The sequence below is a fragment of the Homalodisca vitripennis genome, chromosome 4 (genome assembly GCF_021130785.1).
Source record: "Homalodisca vitripennis isolate AUS2020 chromosome 4, UT_GWSS_2.1, whole genome shotgun sequence".
Lineage (NCBI taxonomy): Eukaryota > Metazoa > Arthropoda > Insecta > Hemiptera > Cicadellidae > Homalodisca > Homalodisca vitripennis.
The window spans coordinates 166,912,364-166,937,532 of record NC_060210.1 but is presented as its reverse complement, the minus strand read 5'-3'; the positions used below and the strand labels follow the sequence as shown (position 1 = coordinate 166,937,532).

At 33.0% G+C, this 25,169-nt stretch overlaps 1 protein-coding gene across 1 annotated transcript in view; it reads left to right on the top strand.

Annotated features, from left to right (window-relative positions):
• Positions 1 to 25,169, top strand: part of LOC124360557 (ATP-dependent DNA helicase Q5-like) — a 44,064-nt gene that overhangs the window by 6,273 nt on the left and 12,622 nt on the right. The window contains exons 5-10 of the mRNA XM_046814277.1: positions 6,810 to 6,986; positions 9,177 to 9,282; positions 18,038 to 18,149; positions 21,000 to 21,239; positions 23,817 to 24,038; positions 24,635 to 24,851. Coding sequence (XP_046670233.1) covers positions 6,810 to 6,986; positions 9,177 to 9,282; positions 18,038 to 18,149; positions 21,000 to 21,239; positions 23,817 to 24,038; positions 24,635 to 24,851 — 1,074 coding nt within the window. The remainder of the gene's footprint in view (positions 1 to 6,809; positions 6,987 to 9,176; positions 9,283 to 18,037; positions 18,150 to 20,999; positions 21,240 to 23,816; positions 24,039 to 24,634; positions 24,852 to 25,169) is intronic.

Here is a 25,169-nt window from a genome sequence, read left to right as displayed (position 1 = left end):
TCGTCGATATAAAACAGGAATTGTCTTATCGCAAACCCCTCCCCATCCTCAGACAGTTGACATTTAGCTTCTACTGATTACTAGATTAGCGTAGAACAATATTTCGTCAGTATAAAACAGGAATTGTCTTATCGCAAACCCCTCCCCATCCTCAGACAGAGGTCAAAGTCGAGCGGTGTAGTAGATAACGTGATTGCAGAGTCTCGCCGCCCGTTCGCTTTGTTGTACTTTCGTATTTTACCCCTACATTTCTCCAAACACAAAAATTTAACAAAAATAAACATTACCAAACAAAAACTAAACTCTTTATTGAAAAAAAAACACACAAAACTTGTCATTATTCTTGATCAAACTCCGCCACCCAAAATGCGAGTGCCTCCGGCTGAAGGTGCTTCGGAAGCTCGCGCTGATGTCAACGAAAGAAAAACATCCCTCGAGATAGTATCTATCAGTAAATATAATTCTAGAGGGGCTGATCAGAAATATAAATTGAATTGTAATGGAAAGGCAATTATGTACCGTGCAAAAAACTTAAATAATCATGTGATGCCGCGCGGCCTGCCGTAATCGGGATTCTCGAGAAAGATAAGATAACAGCGACCACAATACCGATCACAATACCTGGAAATGCTTGTTGATTGATGGAATGTTAGTTCTGTTACTCAAATACATCGTTTTATAATGTTCTAAGTTCATTGAAAAAAGTTTAAGCGAATCTGACCTCATTAACAATTGATAATCTTTGTAAGTTTGTAATTTTGTAATTAAAAAGTTGTTTTTTTCGTTCTACAATGTTTGTTTATAATATATCTATAAATTTATATTTTTGTGTTCTTCATAGTGGTGTGGTTAGTATAATCCCAAAGTACCGATTTGTATAGTGTCAAATATTGATTTGTGAATATAGTGTAACATTACATACAACGTCCATGCAAATTACAAAAAACTGTGCCCGTGTCACATTTAGTGAAAAAAAATCATAACTAGACTTCTATATAAGGTAGGCTTTTGAAATTTTGTAATTAGGTTAAGGGTTAGATATAGTTTACTAGGATATAACAGGAAATCAGCATACATTTTCTTTTAAACCACTTATTTGTGCTAAAAAAAATGTTTTTTGGAAATTTTAATTTTTTTTTCTTAATTTTTAACTTTTTTATAAGTTTAAATTACATTTATGCAACTAAAATTTACCAACAGAACAAGGTTATTTCATAAGCAAAATAATGGTAAAAAAATCATCAATATCTGTTAAAAAATAAAAAAGTTATGATACATTTAGTGAAAGCTTGCAAAACTGCTGTAAATGCCCTTGGCGTTTCTGGGTAGTACTTTTGGAAAATGGGCTGGCATCCAAAGGGTTAAATAACATAAAAGAAAAATATGTAAACAATATTATGAAGTTATTGTAAATTCATCCTATATTGCATATTACAATAGGTGTTTAATCTTTAAAAGGCTGGCTAAAACTTAGACTTGCTAGCCAAAAAGTCCAGGTTTATTTGATTTATTTTACATGCTGTACTTTTACAAATATTATTGGTTATAACCCTGCAATGCTTACAGCTAGAATGGTAATTGTTTTTAAATTTATTCTTTGAGAAATTATCTTTATTTAATACCTTATAATTACGAACAATTTATACACTTTTTTTTATACTGTGGAGAATAAAGTTCATATAAAATAATTTCTCATTCACAATGAGAAAAAATTGAACTTGTAATTAACTTCTAGTTAAATAGTGGCTTTGTTATCTGTTCTACTACTATTTGGCTTTACTACTTTTTCATTTCAGTCCAATACCTCAATTTTTACAGCATCTATTGTTTTATTAACCCTTTAAGGACCAACCGTCTGATTTATCGCAAGCGGACTTTTCATATTTTTTAAGAGATATTTTAATCTTCTATATGGAATAAATATACTATTTTTCTATTCCCTGTATGTTTCTTACTATGATATCAAATTTTAAACGTCTTTGGAATCATCAGCTTGGTGAAAAAAAAATATTTTACGGCCATGTTGCATCTTAATGTTGTCAGGGTACTTTGGGATTATACCGACCACACCCAGACATGAATCGTTATTTGACATTTTGCTTCTACTGATTACTAGATTAGCGTAGAACAATATTTCGTCAATATAAAACAGGAATAGTCTTATTGCAAACCCCTCCCCATCCTCAGACAGAGGTCAAAGTCGAGCGGTCTAGTAGATAACGTGATTGCAGAGTCTCGCCGCCCGTTCAGCTGGTGCGTCGCTTTGTTGTACTTCCGTGTTTTACCCCTACATTTCTACAAACACAAAAATTCAACAAAAACAAATATTACCAAACAAAAACTAAACTCTTTATTGAAAAAAACACACAAAACTTGTTTTTATGTACCGTGCAAAAAACTTAAATAATCATGTGATGCCGCGCGGCCTGCCGTAATCGGGATTCTCGAGAAAGATAAGATAACAGCGACAACAATACCGATCACAATACCTGGAAATGCTTGTTGATTGATGGAATGTTAGTTATGTTACTCAACTACATCGTTTTATAACGTTCTAAGTTCATTGAAAAAAGTTTAAGCGTTGAGAGCATATAACGGAATCTGACCCCATTAACAATTGATAATCGTTGTAAGTTTGTAATTTTGTAATTAAAGAGTTGTTTTTTCGTTCTATCATGTTTGTTTCTATAAATGTATATTTTTGTGTTCTTCATAATGGTGTGGTTGATATAATCCCAAAGTACCGAATAATATCCTTAGTAGCCTGTAAGGTTTTGTATGTTACGCTAATGCTGAAAAGTGTGTTTTAACCAGTGTTACAGAAAAATTTAATTCATTTACAAACTATTTATTTCTTATTCCAGGGCTTTCAAATTTTGTACAGTTATAGAGAATTATATGTAGAACTAATAAATACCATTTCCCACAGATAATTTATTCTTATTTTTGGTAGTTATTGAAGATCAAACTAAATTCTTTTAATTGTTTTTCTTTTTTTATTTGATAAACAGATAAATCAAATTGTTTTTTGCTATATAATGACTTAAATTTATTTTTTCACAATGAACAATTTAATTATAAACATTTTAAGCCTAAAAACAAATCTGTACAGTAATTAGTTCTGAAGACATGATTTTTCTCTCAAACGCTTGAAAAATCGCACATTTTTAATATGCACAGTTCTTGGAGCATGGCCAGAAAAACGAAAAATTTTCTTTGCACATGTCAAATTTTGGTCTGGTCCTAAAAAGGTTAAATGAAAATAATGTTAAAAAACTAAATTTTTTAAAATTTAAAATTCATTATTTTTATTTTTGTTTGTTATTACGAATATGGTAATGTATAAAAACGTAGCCAATATAAGTTGTAGATCACTCAAATTTAGCTCATTTATCATTAAGTGAAACACACAATAGTATAATAACCAATATCAGCATTTAACCTAACAAAAAAAGAAGTAGTTTAACAAAACATAAACAAACATCAGCTGGAACAGAACAAGGAACGGATTATGCGCAGCCAGCGTCAGCTGGCAATGATGATGAAGAGTAAAGTTATTTATATATCTTTTGTAATCTGGTGTAATTTAATTTTGAAGATATTGTTATATTTGGGTATAATGGTTAATTAATAACATATAGATACTATATTTTATTGACACTTAAATGTTTATTTTATAACTGTCTGAAAGATTGAACATTGATCTTTTAGTGAGACAGTAGTCTTTTTATATATTATATATTATCGTATAATAATATTCCACAGTCTTATAAAAAACTTCCCTTATCTAAATTTACTAAAAAATCATAAGAAGTACTTTGTCAAAAAAACTTCATTATAATGTAAATGAATTCCTTAAAGACAGTTTATGATAAAAACAAATAATGAAAATATATTTTTGATACAAATTTAAAAAAGGATTTAATCCTTAGATTTAATCAATGTTTTTTTATGTTTTATAACTTTTTTATATCAATAAAATTTGTTTAAAATTTTATGTTTTAGAATAAGCTTTAGTTTTGTAGTATTGACTATGTTCAAATTCAAAATTTCTTTATTCAGCCATGTAACAGATTACAAGAATAGCGTCACAATAAATCTCAATATAAATTTATAATTGCTATATTAAAACATAAAAATCAGTTTGACACTCACTGAAAAAGTAAGATTTGGCTATGTAGCCTTCTACAGAGTAAGTTAAAACAATTTAACTTGTAACAGTATTGTATTACACTGTGATAACAGAAAACGTATCGTACAATAAATATTTATGTATTGTATATTACGACTGTCTAATGTATCAAACGTTGCTATCTACAAAGGGTTAATAAAACTAAACAATATACCTTGCAAAATATTATTTGTTAATACAGTACTGATACATGTTTCGGGGCTAAGGCCATGATCACAGTACCATATAACACAAAACTAAATAAACCAATAAGAAACACCTTGAACCCATACAAAATTTAAACAACCATAAAACCAAAAATATGTTTCAAATTAATCAACTGACTTGCATGGCATGACAAAGTTGATTTTGTACAGGTGTCAATTTCACTCTATTCAATTACAAAAATTAAAAATATAACTTTAACTCACTATTGGTGTTTCAATGGTATCTAAATCATATTGCTATTGAAATTTTGTGCAATGATAAATGCAAAAGTGAGTGGTTGTTCACTAGTTTGAAATTTAGGATAGGTCCAAATGAAATTTTTAGCAATCGGAAGCATTTCTGAGAGTATTAAGCTATACTGTGTTTTGTGTATAATTATTGACAACTGGCAAAATATAAGCCAGGTCTAACTAAATATATTGTTTAGGCAAAACCAGGTAAGGTATGCCAATTGAATATTCAGTTTTGTAACACAGTCATATATACAAGGAAAACGTAAATTAAATTCTATTGTTAGTAAATTTATTCGTGTACTTTTGTGTTATACGAGGGGTATCCAAAAAGTAAGTTTCCATTAATTATGAAAAAGTTAAAAAGACTCAAAAAATAACTGAAACACATTTATTCAACTTTTTACATCATACCTTATTTTTCTACATAGTTACCATCCCTTTCTAAGCACTCTTGGTATCTAGGAAGTAGTTTTTTTATTCCAGCATCACAAAATTCACCCGCCAAATTTTTAAGCCAAGTATCCACCTCATTTTGAAGGTCATCGCTGTTGGCAAATCGCCGACCGCCAAGGTGTCTTTTCAGCTCCGGAAACAGATGAAAATTGCTAGGCGCAAGATCTGGTGAGTATGGAGGATGACCAAAAACATCCCACTTAAATTTCCTCAAAAGTTCCATTGTTGCACGAGCAGCGTGTGGTCGGGCGTTATCTTGAATAAGCAGAACCGTGCGCGACAAAAGTCCGCGCCGTTTATTCTGTATTGCCCTCCGAAGTCTGGTGAGAACTTCACAATACCTTTCTGCATTTATGGTTTCGCCACGAGGAAGATAGTCAATCAATAACACTCCACGGCAGTCCCAAAAAACTGTAGCCATTACCTTTCCTGCCGACTCAAAAACTTTGGCTTTTTTAGGAGCTGCCTCTCCTTTTTTTTGCCACACCATACTCTGGCGTTTGGTCTCTGGAGTTGAGTGGTGAATCCATGTTTCATCACCAGTGACTATTCTACTGAAAAGGTTTTCATCTTCATCGTCAAACAATCGCAAGAAAGACTGGGCAACAGCCATTCGTTGTTGTTTATGGGCATTGCTCAATAAGCGAGGCACCCATCTTGCACACACTTTTGCAAGCTGAAGATCTTCTGTCATGATATTGTGCACAGATGACCGGCTAACTTCAACACTTGATGGCAGTTTATCCATAATTTCATCGAGAGTCACTCGCTTATCATTGTCAATAACTGCTCGTACAGCATTAATGACGTCAGGTTGCCGAGAATTGGCCGGTCGGCCACTACGCTCATCGTCATGAACATTTTCTCTTCCTTCCAAAAACATTGCACGCCAACGACGGACCATCTGAACGGACATAACATGTTCACCATACACTTGACACAACTGACAATGAATTTCAACGGCAGTTTCGTTTTTGGCGGTCAAGAAACGAATAACACTACGGACTTCGCAACTGGCGGCAGAACGGAGTGGAGTCTCCATGATGTTTGGGCAGCAACTGACTGAGAAGCGTGACAATGGGCCCGTGACCGGCGCACCTGTTGCCAACCGAATCGCGCTACATATCCCCGCCCACAGCTGCACGCTGTGTTACGTACGCGTCTTTTTACAGAACAGGGAAACTTACTTTTTGGATACCCCTCGTATTTACCACATTTACTTCGTGTGTGCTGTATTAAGGAATAAAAATAAACATTCCTTGTTGTTGTATTGTGTTGATTCATTTTATCTCAGTAATTGAGAAAAGGTTGGTTGGATGGTTGGCTCTTGGGTATGGTAAGTTGGAGCCCTTGTGTGTTAGACAGCTAGTTAGCTCAGGTAACTCTGTGCTCTTTTTTTCTTGAGATCAATATGCCCTAGGTAAGATCCTAGGTTTTCAGATATGGTTGTGACAATATAAGATATGGATTTGGTAGCTTAAAATATGGATAGGATAGGTTAATTCTACATGCAGTGTTTATGGCTAGATTTTATATTTTTAACCAAAGTTATACATGAATACAAATAGTAAGTGAGGTAGGTGTAATGCATAAATAGTTTGTATTCTTCAAAATGTTTTATTATCCAGCATATTTCTGAGTTAACCAGCTGTTTGACACATTTTGTTGAATTTGGCCTATATAATTATACACCATGTTGTTTCAACATAATTATTATTTTTCAGGTAGTGGAGGACATAATCAATCAATTGAAGTTAAAAAATCTTAGAAAATTTAAGACACCGTGTTTTCGTTCTAATTTATACTACGACATAATTTATCAAGACTCTCTTGAACATTCCTATTCTCATTTAAAACAATTTGTTGTGAAACATTTGCCAGCGGAAGAGGAGCTAAGTCCTGTGAGTATTCTTTACTAATTTCCTAAGAGTTAGGTAAATTAATAATTGTATTAGAATAACAATTAATAACACTGCGAAATCCAAAGTTGCTACCCCTGGAAAATTGTCTCCCTAGGCCTTATTTGTCATTGATAAAATAGCAGCAATTTTGCTTTGCTTGTGTTAACCAATGTGTGAAATTAACACAAGTTAAACAAAATTGTTGAGATTTTGTCAGTGCTGTATAAGGCCTAAGACAGCAATTTTCCAGGGGTAGCAACTTTAGATTTGGCGGTGATTGACGCTTGACATAGCAAATCTCCAATCATTAGCTGCTTAAATTTAGTGATTTAAAAACGGCTCCATTGACATTGGCACTATGTCATTGGTGCACAGTATTGCCATGAGTTTTACTTGATCAATTGTCTGCTCGGTCGCCTGAGTGCTTCTGGTTGAGCCGACTTTACAGCGCCCTTAGAAGCTTGATAGTCAAGCCAATTTGTGAAATCGGTGCGCCATACTACTCTTGTACTCTTTGACTTTGACTCAAGCTGGCAGCATCCATTCAAGGAATACTTTAAAACATATTGCAAACATTTCTATAGTGTGTTTTGGCTTTCATGTTCCAGATGTAACAACAAAGTTCGTGCTGTTAATTTCACTCTATTCACCACCTATTCACCAGAATACCAGTGGAATAGTTTGTGTAGCTATATTTAGCGTTTGGCATTCATGTGCAAATTATAACAAATAGAATGTGGGTGCCTCTAACTTCAGAGCAAAATCACTTCAACAAAATGCATCATAATTAAGTGAAATCATTTGTTTGTTGAACTCTCAATTTTTATGGTATGGTTTGCTTTATGCTCTCAACAATTTCCTCTCACCAACAATCAGCCCAATTGTCTTCTTCTTTACATTTATCTGTAACTTGTGTATTTGTGGAAGTTGAGGGGAAAGGCGGCAAGAAGCTAATTATGGCTCTGTATTTTATTTTCCATATTATATAGCCCTGAACTGCGAATTGACGAATAAAAATAGTTACGCACTTTCTTCAAACTGTAGTTATACACTACAGTACTTTAGTTTCAACTGATAATAAGTCATATTCTGGTATCAGTGTCAATAAATGTTAAAAGCAAAGATTATCCATCTGGAGTCGTCATAGTTTAAGATTCACGAACACAGTACAAACACATTGAATAATAATATGAGAAACACAACATTTGATAGAGCTATCATGCACGAATATTAAACATGATATAACATCACGGCTGGCAGAAGTTGTGTTTCTCGTATTATTTATTTATTCGATTTGTTTGCACTGTGTTTGTGAATCTTAAACTATGATGAATCCAGATGGATAATCTTCGCTTTTAACATTTATTTACAACGATACCTGATGACTTTCCAAAAGTTAAAATTATAGTAGTGTATGACTACTACTGTTAGACGTAAGTACGTAATTATTTGTTATTACTATGTCCTTTGTTCTATATTACCATCTCTATAAACCATCCTTTCTTCAGTGAGATTTCTGAAATTCTAACACATTATTTCTTTCTGTCCGAATATATGCTCACTATGACAAAACTATTATATCAAGTTTGAAAAATGTATTGATTAAAAACATTCATAAGAAGGTAAGTTCTGACTTATAATGGTGTTTGTTTTCAAAGCCAGACATTTTTCATAGCTAATTATATATGATTATAATGAAAGCCAATGTATAACTTAAATTAATAAAATTAAACATTGTAAGTAACTGCTAAGTTTTTAGAAAATAATATAAGTTATTTTTTTATAAAAAAAATTTTGATAATTTTATGAATTTTGTGTCTTTATAAATAATTAAAGTCTTACCATGATATCTCTAATGAGTTTTATTAAAATTACATTATACAGATTTTAATATATGACTAAAATACTAAAAATCACAAATTACTTTTTGATATTTAGTAAAATCAATTAATTGTAATGCTTACATTTTTACACTTAAAATTCAAGTAAAATAACTATATCTAAACTGACTTATGTAAAATAGCTTTCCTTGAATTTATGATTGATGAAATCATACTAAATTGTAATGGTTTTGGGAACAAACAGGTTTTCACAGAATAAATATTCGTACTGATTATACATTTTTTGAAATAATTAAATATTTATTGATTTTTTAATTAAAAAAATGATATTAGTTACTTATTTTTTTAGATGAACCGAGCCTGTGGAATAATATATTGTCGTACCCGAGATCTGACTGAAGAAGTCGCTCAAGTGTTATCTAAAACCGGTGTTCCTACTGTGGCATATCATGCAGGTATGAATAGACAACCTGTTGCTCATCCATTATTTATTGTAAAATATTTCTAATATGCATGATGGTATTTTGATTAGTACCTACGATAGGTATAGAGTACAAAATGTAACTTTGTCACTATCCTTTTACAAATTTTTGTAAATTTTTCTTTGGAAAATTGTATAATTTAATAGCAGTTCATCAAACGTGTGGAAAATATTTAAACAAATTTTGAAATAAGAGCCATCTTATAAATAGAACACGAACACAGTACAAACACATTGAATAAAAAAATAATATGAGACACACAACATTTTTGATAGGGCTATCACACACAAATATTAAACATGATATAACATCACGATTGGCAGAAGTTATGTTTCTCGTATTATTCAACACTATCTACAGAAGGTTGAACCTCCGGAAGTAATGGTGACTACTTGGATCTTACTCTGTTACAAGGAAAACTATTTATTATATATTAAGAAATATTTTGTAGGGTATAAATTCAAATTTGTAAACTGAAATGAAATATTTAATTGAAACTCTGAAGCTTAACAAAATATTAAAGGAGTACGTCACACCCAGAGTTTAAGCTAGGATGGACGTTTTCTTAGAAAACATGCTACAAGCTCTTCAGACTCTTTAGCAAAATTATTTGCCCTGTAGCGCTTATTGGTGTTCAGTGGTTAATCCAATAATACTTATCAAAACACAGTCTGAAGTTCTCTAATACTATAGCCTCCAGAACCAATTTATTTGAATAAAAATACTATTAAAATATTTAGAACCTCAATAATTAAAAAATGAGATTTGAGGTTTGATTAGAATCAGTTTAGTGACAGAATAAAATTTTAAATGTATTGTAAAAATATACATAAAAATGAAAAGTTTTCTCTCAATATAAAATAATATATCATAGTGATTTTTTATATAACGCAAGTTAATTTCAACAGTAGTTTATCCTTAGAAAACTAATTAGACCCTAGCCTAAGAACCAACCTCATTTAATCTGTAGCCTACTTTGTCTTGGTAATACAAAGAATTAACACCATTGAAATGATTCAATAATTAAACATCATTGAAATGATTTCCTTTTTATTAGGTGCTTAAATTGGTTAGGCCTATACTTAACCTTGTATGAATGTCTGTCATTCGAAATAAAATCTGACTATAACATAAGCTCAAAAAATCTCCAGTACTAGTTGCAATCGTCAAGACAAGACATATAGAAGTGTACAACGTTTGTTTTATTTGTATGCATGTCAGTCGCGGCGCACCATCCAGCACTGCTGTCATAGTAGTAAAGCACGGCTGTTCATTGGACACTACTCTGTATAGTGTAGCTTGGTCACGTCATTGACTGCGAGAGGAAACCGGAATAAACTAAATGTTGTTTTAATATATTTGGCCATTTTCCCACCATTTTTTCTCATGCAGGCATTGGAGCTCCAATGGCAGGTTGAACAATGAATAAATAATTTTAAAAATTTCAGTTTAGTAGCGTCAAAAACTGGTACTTCTTTTCACACAAAACTTGGTTGTTGTTCGTACTTAATTTACTTTATTTGCCTACATACAAAAATAAAAAAAGCTAAATTTTAATATAATTGTAACTCTAAGTTAGTTTGTGGTTAACGTTCAAACTCGGGTATCTATAATTTTTTATCCAAGTAGTATACAGGTGTTTTCCAACCAGACCGTTCGTCGGCAAGCACCGCAGCGTGGTGTCTAATATTTTATATTATAATATCGTTAAAAAACAGTATTTTTAGCGCTGTAAACTTATTTTCCAAATGTGATATACTTTTCGTGGTTAGTTGTTCTTTTTTCTTTCATCAAAATTTTGCAAGAGCATTTCAAAATAGCATTGCATTTTCTCGGGTCATTTTGCAAAATGCAACAAATATGTTCGCACAGTTTAAACCCTGGTTACATCATGTGTCACGTAACGGGTTTCACTGAGGTTGCATGCAAACTTTCAATTGTTCCAAGTTTATCATTCTCAGTATCCTGCAGACAGACAAACAATCATATAAAAAAAGAAATTTTTACTCAAATTTGAATCAGAAAAGAGAAATTGTGTCAATCTACTGAGTGATAGATTTCAATGATATACAGCTGAATCCCATGATTAGACATTTACCTCATAGAACTCATTCTTGTCAAAGTAGAAAATAAATGGAGTTTCAATCAAAATTTAAACTTGCTGATAAAATATATCTCACATTTGTGTTTATTACGTTAAGTTTCATAGGAGTGTTTGAATAATAACAGTTTTGGTAAACTAGGAAGGGTACAACAATGCAAGAGTTTGATGAAATTAAAGCACAAACTATTAATATTGATTTTCCATGCTCTTTTTTGTGTAACTATGAATAAAAGTCTAGACATAAAGATAGGCTATATGGGTTAGTAAGTAACATGTTACATTTTATTGTACTTAGTTAGTTACAATTTTTTTTATTCTGCTATGTTCTTGTTGCCATCATGGTTACTCATAAGACCAATATAAAAATGTTCACTAATGCCCAGCCAAATTCCATGGAGTTACATGCATAAACAAAATCAATGTTGCCTATTTAGAAATGAAGCTTCAAGCAAAATTTAGTCTGGAAGTCAATTTGTTTTTGAGATGTGGTGTGGAGAGGGAGACAGCAATGAAATTTTTCCTGCCTCTCGAGTGATAGGCTTTCATTGTAACAGGTCGATAAATAAAATTTTACAATCTGGTGACTTTATTATCACTGGTTATGTTTTCTTGTGGTAGTTCATGAAACATTTAGGTGCAGACCTGATTTTCCTTTTCAGTAGACAAATTTCACTGTTTCAGTGCAATTGGCACATTTTCTTTGTGTATAATTTTCTATTGAACAATGGTCAGTTAGAACATGTCCTAATTTCTTCTTCAAGGAACCATTTTTTGTAAACTGACAGATTCTGAACCAGCCAAACAGAATTAAAACAAACTGAGCAATTTTATTAATAATTTTATTAATAAATTCTATTATTTTTATTAATACTGAGATAATTTCTTCCTCAATGAACCATTTTTATAAACTGACAGATTCCTGAAACCAGCCAAACAGAATTAAATCAAACTGATCAACTTTTATCATTACTGTTTTCTGAACCTCCCCTGTCACAAAGAACTTTTAACATGCCAAAAACGAATTCGGAAACGTCCAAATACCCCTGTGGTGTTTGCAGTATCGGGGTAAGATACTCCGGTATAATATGTACTGGGTCCTGTAGCCAGTGGTACCATGGTGGCTGTGTGAATATATCTGACAAGCACCTAAAAAAATTGACCCAAGATGAAATAAAAACATGGACATGTGAAAATTGTAAGACCTCAATGACTGCCCAAAACGGCTCTATGTCAGAATTAACCTTTGTGGCAATAGGAGAAGCAGAACAACGTCCCACATCTAAGACAACCCAGTCCCATCAGGATACCACAAGGTCAAGGAAAATAGAAACACAGTTATATCTGATCTGGAGCTGAGCTTGAGTGCTGTAAAAACAAAGGTAAAAGATCAAGAGGGACAAGAGGAAGATGATCTTGAGACATCTCTGGCATTGGCAGCAGAGGTGGGCAGTCTTCTTTTGGCTGAAAACTTGGAGCTGAAAAAAGGATGCTGAGGACCTAAGCACCCGAAACTCAGCGCTGGAGGCTAAACTTGCTGAACTGGAGGCAACACTGGAAGATCGAACTGAAGCCGAGGAAAAATACCTACAAAAAATTGAAGAATCGGGAAGAAAACTACAAGAAGCTATAGCCCAGAATCGCAAAGGAAAAACAAAATAGACAAGAACTACAGAACTTTTACGAGGATCATGACACAAGGACAGACTCTCATTTTTGATGAAACAAGCAAATAAAATATTAGAACTAGAACAAATAATCCTTAATCTCAAAAGAGAAAAATCTGGACAAAGAGATTTGCTGGACAAAAAACCAACAAGACTCAAAGAAATTCAAAAATGTAGAAACGCAAACCATACAACCAGCCACAGCCTACACAACAGCAACCGTCAAGTCCCAACACCAGTGAAGCAATTTACATGTAATAATAAACAAACCGAAATTAAACCAAGATGACAAAACGGGCCTACCTCAGACACCTAAACTCACTAGCGCTTCAGAAAACACAAACAGATTACTCAGAATTTTATGTTCCCAACTACTCTGCCTCTCTATTAATTGAGCTGACTCAACTGAAGATTCGACAAGACCAACTAGAATGCTCTGTGGTAACTTTGCAAGAAAAACTGCTTAAGAAGCAAGGTGAACAAACAAACCCTGCAACACCACCAGCACTCACACAAAGTACACCCACTGCAAAGAGTCTTCCTTGTTCTAAAAACCATAACATAAGTAAGAGCAAAAAACAAACTGGGAAGGAGAGGAACCATTTCAGTGTATCTCTCCAAGTAGCCAAAAACAAAGCTCGGCATGAAAGAACCTGCCAATGTAGAAACAGGCTTGAGAAGGACCACTGTAAATGAAGGATTAATTGAAGGGATCAGAAGAGAGAAAAAACCACCACTGAGTGCTAAAATCCTCCCAAGTGGGAGAAACCCTTGAGGAGTTTGTAACTAGAGAACTTGAAGCCCTCAAGGGATGCTCAGAAAATGACCATTTTCAAACCCAGCAACGCCAAAATAAACCCATCAGTAAAAACTTTTCTAACCAAAGTCAACCCCCACAAATATACATCAATATGGAAGTCGCCTCAAAAAAATGAAAACACGCTTTTTTAGAAAACTGCCAACCAAAACAGGAAAGACACAAAAACATACAAAACCACAGGATTTTCATAAACTCCACTCTGAAAAAATAAGGACTCAGCCTCAGAAATCTCAATTTTCCACCAGAATATAAGGGGACTGTCTAAAAAAGTTGAGAGGCTAAATCACTTTCTGAACACAGTTGCGCCCCAACAGTACTGATATTAACTGAACATGGGCTAAATCAAGATAAATCTACGCTCAATATCAATTCATGGATATAAACTAATTACAGCTTTCAGCAGAGGCAATCATAAACTTGGAGGAGTTGCGATATATCTGGAGGAAACATCAGGCATTGAGGGAGAAGCAGCGGATATTGCCAAACTACTGCATAGAATTAGTGTGTGAAGCAGCCTTGATAAAGATCAAAATTAACAAACAATCACTACATATATTGGGAGTTTATAGACCTCCAGGAGGACAAAGTAAACAAGCAATCGAGATGATAGCTAGTATCCTGGAAAATATTCCGAGCAGAGACAAATCCAATACTTTTAATGGGTGACGTTAATTTTGACAGACTAACTGACAATCCAGAAAACCAACATTTTGAAGAAGAGCTGCTAAGTCATGGAATAATACGCCTCCCTCTCCCAGAAACACGCATAACTAAACACTTGCAAATCATCTATAGACTGCATATGCACTACATGCCCAATTTCAACTGTCAAATTCAATATTTTTCAAACAGGCTTATCAGATCACACAGGCCAACAATGTCTTTTACACCTAGAAAGTAAAATCCCACAACATTCAGTGAGTGAACACAGAAGAAATTTCAGTAAACAAAATCTTCAAAATCTTAAAACGGAGCTTATGAAAGTAGACTGGAGCTGTGTGTATAATGAGCCTGATGCTGAAGAAAATGTACAATGCCTTTTACAGGAATGTAAGGCTGAATCTGGACTTAACTTGCCCAAATAAGAAATCAAGAACCAAAAAAAGATCTAAGCAAAATGGCAAGTACGATGAAGAAGCCAGGAGATTGAAAGAAATTTTTCTCAGGGCCTTTCGGAAATATGAAGTAACTGGCAATGCTGCAGATAAGGCTGAAATGATTACTAAGAAAAAAAGACTACGACCTCAAGCTTAGAAACCTTAAACGTACTGCAGCAACAGAATACATAAATAAATCCGACAATAAATCAAAAGCACTGTGGACCATAATAAAACTCAGAGAAGCAGGCTAAAAAATCCAAGTGTAACACCTCTTCAAATGGAAATAAATGGTAACATTTGAAAACAATCCCTCGTTTGATTGCTGAAAACCTAAATAAATTTTTTGCAGAAGTAGCAGAAAATACACTGATAAAAAACAGAAATGATCTGCATTATGTCCCGCAGTCAATTCAAAACCCTCCCATTAGGCAATACATCGAAGTGTTCAACTTTGCTCCAACTAATGAAAAAGAAGTTTTAGAAATAATTAGCTCTCTCAAATCAAAATTATCATGTGGTTTGGATGAGGTACCATCCAAGGCTGTCAAGCATTGTGCTGAACAACTCGCTGCCCCCCTTGCTGCTGTGATAAATAAATCATTTGAACAAGGACACTTCCCATCATTACTAAAATTATCGAAGATTTACCCAAAACACAAGACTGGAACAACTACAAAATTAGAGAACTATCGGCCAATTTCATTGATATCCACATTTTCAAAAATAATAGAAAAAATTGCAATCAAAAGGATGACTGAACATCTGCAAAACCAAGAGCTGCTAACAAAACATCAGCACGGCTTCTTAAAAAGGAAGATCAAACACTAAGTGCATTAGTCAGCCTAGTTGAATTTGTCACAGGATCAGCTGGAGGACAGCAAACTTGTAGCAGCTGTTATGGTTGACTATAGCAAAGCTTTCGACTGCTTGGGACACGACCTCATTCTAAACTAAACTGGCAACTCTAGGTGTCAGGGGAGGGTCGGGGAACTGGATAGCGAGTTACCTAGAAGGACGCCAACAGCTTGTAGAATTACAAACATCAAACAAATGGTAAGAAGACATCCTTCAAATCCACCTTTCAACCCTCAAATAGAGGAGTACCACAAGGCTCAGTTTTGGGCCCTTTTCTGTTTGTCCTTTTTACCAATGATTTTCCAAATTCCCATAAATTATAACTCTGTAATGTATGCCGATGACACTACTTCTCCTTCTAACCACAAATACTGCTGAGGAGCTCAACTCTGACATAATATCATCAACGCAAGAAACACTTCACTACTGTCTCCAAAACGACCTGGTAATAAAATCCAAAAAAGACAACCTGCATAAACTTTAGTAGGCGACTGGACGAGATACCAAAAATTCCTGATCTCTTGGTAGAAAAAGAAGCCAAATTACTGGAGTTTACCATAGACTCTGATCTTTCCTGGACTACTCATGTCAATAATTTGAGCAAGAAGCTGGCATCAGGAGTTTTTGTTGTTGTGAGAAGAATGAAGTGGATTGGAGGACTCGATATAGCGAAAGCAGCCTACTACGCCTTGATTGAATCCCACATTAGGTATGGTTTGATAGTGTGGGGTGGCACAACAAACAAAACCTAAATAGAATCCTAGTCCTACAAAAGAAAGCAATAAGAACACTTGCTGATCTAAAACCAAACAGAGAGTTGTAGAGAATCTTTCAAAGCACTAGGAATTCTAACAGTGATAAGTCTCTATATCCACACTGTTGTTACCACACACACACCAGCAGGACTACAGACGAGGGAGAATATCCACCACTACAACACGAGAGACGAGCAAAAGACTACATACTTCCACTACACCACACTACACAGTACAGCAAGAAGCCGTCGTACATCGGACGTAAACTGTATAATGCACTACCAGAATCACTGAAGAACCTGAACACCCAACAACTGAAGAGACAACTACAGGACTGGCTGGTGGAACGACCGCTATACACATTGGAGGAATTCTTCACCATGACACCAAACCTACTAATTTTGTAAAGCAAGAAGCATGAAGACAATTCTGTATTTTGACGCCATTACATTTTCTTGATGAAATTGTAAATAAAGCATTTTGATTGATTGATTGATTGATTGATTGATTGGTCAGTGTTGTCACATACGATTTCTGGGAGTTGTATAGTCTTCTCTAGATTGGTGTTATTTTTTTCACTTTTTTTAAGATAAATTACTTCAGAAATGTTAATAGTTGGTGATACCATCTTGAGTAGGAAGATGCTTCTGTTAAGTATCATGCATTAGGAACTAATCATGAAAAAAGTTATACAATATACACTACCACAACTTTCATTGCCACATGTTTTTCTACTTTACCAATTCCTCTGTTATAAATTACAAAAACAGTTGGCTATTTCACTTGTACCATTGCTTTTTTTTCACCATATGGTTTTAATGTCATTTACCTTTCGAAGCAGAATAAAATCTAGTTTGTTCAACAAATACTGTTATGAGGACAGAATCATTACAATAGTGAACAGAATGGACTTCTTGACAATTTTACATCTCCCGTACATTAAAAACAGTAAACAAGAAATGGTCTTGTATTGTTCATTATGTGTCTAATATTCTAAATATGAGATGCTTTCATATAATCAATCTCAGAAACTAGTAATGCTGCAGAATTTAAAATTATGATACAGTGTGCATTTATTTACATTACTAGTGTTTAGTAAAATTGATTTTAGATATAAAAGGATATCTAGTGAATGGTAGATAAAATAAAGTTATTTTTTGTGCATAACAACAAAATTGTTCTGTGACATTTTGATGTGTGACAAGTTAAGATTATGCTGAATTCAACAAACAGTGCGTTCTACCAAATTACTGGTTATTAAGGAAGCAGTGAGGTTGACATAACTGCTTCTAACCTAAAATATATCTAACACAATTTTTTCATGTATCCTAGATTTAGAACATTATACACTAATAAATTAAATTTACCAAATTTTGATCACATAGTATATGATTTAAGTTTTACACCTTACTACAAGTTTTCTTCTTCAGGTCTTCGAGAAAAACTAAGAGTTGAAGTACAAAATCAGTGGTGTGAAGGAAAGTACAGAGTCATAGCTGCAACAATCAGTTTTGGAATGGGTGTTGATAAGGCAACAGTAAGGTAAGTAAAATCGTAGTGTTTATCTGTTTGTAGAAAAATGTCCATTAGCGATTTCACACAATGATAACTATACCTGGCTGTAAACAAATTGACATAAAAACATAAAAATTGACATACACACAATTTAGTTCTATTTATATGTCTGTTAAAACTATACATTTTAATAAACATTCCAAATAGTTTTTGAAAGTGATTTTGCAGTGAGAGATAGTATCCAACATCTTGTGGTACAGATTTCATCATCATACAGACTGTTCAAGCGGTGCACCAGTAAGCCTCTGCAGCGATAGTCGCTGAGAGTCATTATGCAGAGTTTCATTTTTGTGAGTGGTTAGGTTATGTCTACAAGTTGTCTTTTGTTCTTGTGTGTTATCATTACATAGCACTTTTTGTGATGGCTGATAAATTCGAGCAATGGCTTGCATCAAGTTTTGCTTTAAACTTAAGAAATCACAAACAACTACTTTTGAAATATTTCAAGAAGCTTTTGAAGAACATTGACTGAACAGAACACCTGTTTTTAAGTGGTACGCTTGTTTCAAGGCTGGCGGATCTTCAATTAAAGATGATCATTGTTCAGGACGGTCTTCCATGAGCAAAACAGATAACATTGTTGGAAAAATTCGACACCTCATTTGTGAAGACAGTATTGTCAGACATTAAATGACATAAGTGGTGATGTCGGTATTAGCTATGGAAGCTATCAAGAAGTTTTAACTGACAATCTAGACATCGTTGCTGCATCATAACTGGTGATGAAAGTTGTTTTTGAGGTTATAATCCAAAAACAAAACAGCAGTCATCAGTGTGGAAAAGTCCAAAGTCACCAACACTGAAAAAATCAAGACAAGCAAGAAATGCAACAAAACAATGCTCTTAATTCTTTTGACATTAAAGGAATTGTCCATCGTGAGTTCGTGCAACCTGGTGTTATAGTGAACTCTGATTTTTATTGTGACGTTTTGAGGGTAAATGTGGGTCCAAAAAGGTCTGATTTGTGGAAAGACAAAAACTGGTTGTTGCATCATGACAACGCTCCTGCTCATACTTCCATGAAATCAACACAGATTTTGGCAAAAAACAACATGGTTACCATTTCACATCCTACCTATTCACCAGATTTAGCCTCTTATAACTTTTCTCTCTTCCCAAAAATTAAAATGCATATGAAAGGTCACCGTTTTGGCGGAGATGAAGACGTAAAAAAAAAAAAAAAAAAAAACGCAGGAAGTTCTCGATAGTTTTCTGGAAAAGCTGTTTTTTAACACTTTTGAGTCGTGGAAAAAACTGTGGGTTCGTTGTATCAACTCAAATGGAGCTTATTTTAAAGAGGATTACAGCCAATAATAGCCCAGGTAAGAAAATAATAAAGGCACTCACACATGGAAGCAAAGTCCGGATTTCACCCTAAATGAAAACTTGCACATGGTACCTACCTCCAGAGCGTCACAAATAGTACTGCCAACCTATCACAAAGTAGCGTAACAGGACAGAGGGGAGAAATATTATTCTAGGAAAGAGACTCATGAAGTAACTAGAATCAGCACCACAGCCGACTGCAGGCTTCTTAGAAAAACTAAGAAATGAACTTAGACCCGGAGATAACTTCTGTATTGTGAGTTCTGAAAGGTTAATTAAAATGAAATGGGGCATTATGTCAGATAACTAACATCTTAAATTCCCAGCAATTAAAATATTTCAAAATTTCAAAGTGAAAAACCCAAATGCCACTAAATAAATTTTGGAGGTTTTGGTACATAACTTTTTAGAAGCAAGACACATTGCTCAGATTTACTCTCATTTTTATCTTTTACTAGAGGACAGTTGCAGCTTCCCCCATCAAGGTTCCAACTATAGGATTAGCAGGAACCTTTACGTTGTTGTTGGCTACAATACACACATACATCGCTATAATTTTGTATACTCATTAGAATAAGTCACCATTCCCCCCCAGCACTCCCCACTGTAATTTCATTGATTCATGTATGGATATTATTCTGTGTCATTTTATTCATAATTTTAAGTAAACATTTTCAATCCATATTTGAAGCCTCAGTATCCAATATTTATGAAGAGTGAGTGAGTGATCACATTCTCATGATTGGTTACTATAACATGCAATAAACTTGTCTCGAGCATATCGACCCTTATTTGTAATTGTAATGTTTTAACAAAATCTGAATGTGATAAAAATTGTCATTAAAAGAATCACAGTTTTATATAAATTTTCATGGTTAGACTGCAATATTTTAAAAACCATTTCTTAGAGAACATCTAAGAGATATGATGGACATATGTACAAAGTTCCATGTAAATGTGTTCTGTAGTTTTGAAGATTTTTTATTGCTTCGATCAGTGGTATTATTATTTTATAAGATATATTTTCAGAGTAAAAATGTATTTGTAAATATTATAAAAAAATAATAAATTTGTTATATATTCAAAAATAATTTTTTAAATATATATAAAATATTACATTCTTTAATTAGTCTCCCAATTCAAGTGTTTATATTTCTATAAAAATTTGTTTTATTTAAAAGTTTACTTTTGTTCCTATAGTCTTGATCTTGTGATTAGATTTTTGATATGCAGGAGCATCACCAATAGTATAGCTACATAATCACAGGAGAGTGAAAGAGCAGATTGTGATGATTAAGCAGCATTTTGTTTTTAGACTTGTGGTCTACTGGTGCATTGCCTGCAGTATTCTTACATACTGTCAAGAGAGTGGCAGAACAAGCTGTGATGTTATTAAATCTTTATTTTTATTTTTAGATCAGTAGTATTTCTGCATGATATCAGGAAGGTGGAAGAGCAGGTCAAGATAATAAATCTGGATTTTGATTTTAGATTTGTGGTCCATTGGGGCATTGCAAGCAGTATTCCTGCATATTATCAAGAGAGTGGAAGAGCAGGCCGAGATGGTAAACCTGCGTTTTGCAGGATATACCATGCACGTAATGCTAAATCTTCGTATGAATTTATTTTAAGAAGTGAAGTTTTCAAAGCAAAAACCAAAGAGAAAAAGGAAAAAGCTGAAGAGTCTTGCAAATCTTTCCAAAAAATGGTGAAGTTCTGTGAATCTGTTGAGTAAGTAAACTATGACTTGAATATGGTAGTGAAAATACTATTTATTATATTATGTGAAAATTGTGGATGGTCCATTATATAAATACGGGATATTCAAAACTTCTGTACACCTATTGACAGACTTTTAAACCTTTGAAGTTAAAAATTATTTTGTTAAATTTGGAAGTAAGTTTTCACCTTTCCATTTGACAATCTTTTTTTATTCAGTTGACAGAGTTGAAAAAGGTATTCAAGTATTATTAAGTATACAAGATATTAAAAAAACAGGTGTCATATTTCAGACACTGTACTAAGCGAAAGGTGAAATTAAGTTTAACAAACCAGATCTTCACCATGAACATTTTTCCTTCTTCATTAAAAAATCTATACCATTTACATCCTTATTCAGCATAACATTCAACAAGCTGCCAGTGAACTATGGAGAACAAACTTTTAAACACACTGTATAATCAGCATGGTTATTGATCTACATGGTGACAAACAAATCAGTATAACCATGCAATCAACTCTAACATGGTAGTGGGCTATCATTGTATAAACTTGTGCTGTCCTCCTCACCATGTGCAGCTTTTCTAGCACACTTCCTTTGTAACATTGAAATTATTGAATTCAGCAATTGCCTTGTTTACTAGTTTTTACAATCTATCAAAATAATTTTGCCGTTCCGTGGCTTAGAAGTGAATGTTTCTCATTCCTGTTGATTTGTATTATATATTAAGTAATTTTTTGTGATGTTGCAAAAACTAACTAGGTAGTGTTTGATTTTAAAAATCGTTACTAAAAAGTATTAAATTTTAATTGGACAATTAAAAACACTTGTGGAGACACTTATTAAGTATACACTGTAAAGTTTTTTTTATTAACTATTAACGATCTACTTTCAACGTATAAATCTCTATTTTTGGATAAATTTGAAGTATATATTTGTTTTAATTCCTTACAGTACTATTTTGTGTTCGATGCCATATTTATTAATATTATTCACACATACATACAGTCATATATTATAATTTGGCATATATATATATATATATATATATGGCAGAACTTCACATGTAATCTAGAAATAATTTTAACTGCTCTGAAAAACTAATTAATTAGACCTAGGTTTATTATGTGAATAGTATATTATAAATAATGTAAAGATAAATCTGAACAGTTAAATATAAAGAGATCAGAATTTTACTGTATTTAATTTGTCACAAAATAATGGTTTACTAAAATTGCTGTAAATATATATACAGGGTGTTCGGACAAGGGTGTCATAAACTTCTGTGCCTGATAGTACTCATCATTTCAAACAATACATGTTCTATAAACATGATAGAGAAATGTGTTGTTTAGCTACTAACCACCATTTTGTATTTTTTATACAAATATTATAAGTAGAAATAGTCAAGCTATAGGTACCAGACTTTACATATATGTTAATGCACAATAAATAAGAGGAAAATTAAAAAAAAAACAAAATAATTGTCTGATTTGCTTTAATATTAATAAATGTCACCTGTTGAAAATGTTTAAAGACAGGTAACAAAAAACCTATGTTAATAAAATAAATTGCAAGATACCAACTATTTTTCAATTTTTATTCCAAATCCTTGGTACTTTTTCAATAAAATCCCTCAACGCATAAGCTACACGACTGCTTTAAAGGTATTCTTGCACAAGCCGGGAGTAACAAACAGTAAGAAGGCATCAGCTTTATTTCCTGTTCAAGATTATTGTTTTTTTTTTCAACTAAACATTTTGCAACTTCTACATTCAAGCTTTCAGTCCATCTACAGATTATGTTATAACTTCTGAGTTTTCTTTCGTCAGATTAAAATTTTGGGATGCCAGTTTTAAATTTTCCTTCTTGAACTCTTCTATTTTTTGATTGAGTAACGCATTAATCACTAACAGAGAGTTTCCTACTTCAGTAGCCAAGGAAAGGGATGTCTCTAAATCTGCTTCATTTTGTTCATAGTTCATAACTTTTTGTAAGACTTGTTCCCTACTGAGGTCACTAGTTTTAATATCATTGTTAAATGTTTTAATATCTAGTGTATGGAACAATGTAGATTCAGCTTCCTTTATTAAATTTGCAATTATTTATATTGTCTATGGTTTTATATCCATGTCGATGTTTGTCCTTAGAATAAAAGCAAGTACTATCAAGATAGTACAAACGTCCTATTTCTTTAGTGCCGAAAAATACCACCTTGTTTTTGGTATCTTGTTATAAACATTTTCAATGTATGGAACATCTTATATTAATTTGAATATTCCTATTAAACTTCATAAGAATTCTTGCTTGTGTCATCTGTTGTAATAGTTAGTTAACAGACTATTGATAACAGAAGTATACTTATGAATGGTTATTATAGTGTATTATCGCAAGTATTATATATTTAATTTTCTTTTAATTGATATTAAACAGTAATGAATTGTAATACATTGATATAAAACACAAAAACTTCTGGAACGTTTTGATTGTCCCAGTAGAATTATTACTGGTAGAATATGTACCAATATTGTTTTCTTGTGTTTCCAGTATAAAACTTTAGCTAATCTCATACTGGTTTTTACTGTCAGATGCCGTCATGCCATGTTCGCCACTTATTTTGGTGATGAGAAGCCCAAATGTAAAAAGCAGTGTGATGTCTGTAGCAATAAGGAAGCAGTTGAAGAAAGTCTCGGTTCATTCTGTGTGGGAGGAGGTCTACCTCGGAGTTCACGTACCAGTTTGGTGACCCAAGAACAGTGGAATAGTGGCTACAATGACCTCTATGGTTCTGGTCGCAAAGGCATGTCTGAGTAAGGAAAATATGAATTATATTACAGTATTGGATAAGTGGAAATAAAAGTAACTTAAATAACAAATAACATTAATATGTAAGTATGTACTTATGAGTTAAATATAACAGGAATATCACATATAAACATATAAACTCTTTTTTAATAAATCCCTTTGATAAGTGATAGTCATTGCAATATTTCATTTTGAAACCATTCCTATATCACTTAATTCCTATATCACAAGTTAGCACTTTCTGCTCAAGTGCCAGGGGAACCCTGTTACGCAACAAAGACAAACGATACTCATGAGAAACGTTACTTCATCCTCTTCCACCCTTGGGGAGTCTGATTAGCATCTATCAGTATGTGATGAATTTACTTGAGAGGGGGATAACTTGTGCCAGTATGTTCTAGCATGAAATGCCTGGGTGTTGTATCCATGTTTGTTCAAATATAAACATAACATTAAGTATACTAACATTTAGAAGTAATAGACCTTACTACATCATTATAGGTTGTGGATTGTCCACTTTCAGATTAGCTGGAGAATGTTAATAGTATTATATAGTTTATGGTTAATAATCATATAGTTTATAATGTTTTAATACTTACAGGGATTTTGAATCATATAATGAAGAAGGTAGCTGCCGTAGTCCAAACTCCGATAGAAATCCTAAACTCACAGGCATGATAAAGAAACAGTTATCACTCAGACGAGCAAGTCAACATTCAGATGATGACGACGATGACAGTTATAAAGTGAAAGCAAACTTATCAAAAGTGAGAGCTGCAGAAAGTACAAAAATAAAAGTGAATGGGCTTACAATAAGTGTAAGTAATTTCCCAGTGCAATGTATGATTACCTTAGTCTGTGACAAGTAGCTTAGGTTTATAAAACTCAAGGAACTTTTTCATTTCTAAAAAGGAGAGGTCACATAGCTGTTAAGCATAAAAAAAGTGAAATACAATACACTATTGGTGAACTCTTTTTACATTTAAATAACTTAAAACATAGAATATAGATATCACGTCATCAAATGTGTGAATAAATCACTATCAGAATGGTTGAAGAGATATTTATTCCTGGTGATATGTATTAATACAAAATTGATCATGGTGCTGTTGTTTTTCAATATATAAATTAGTTTA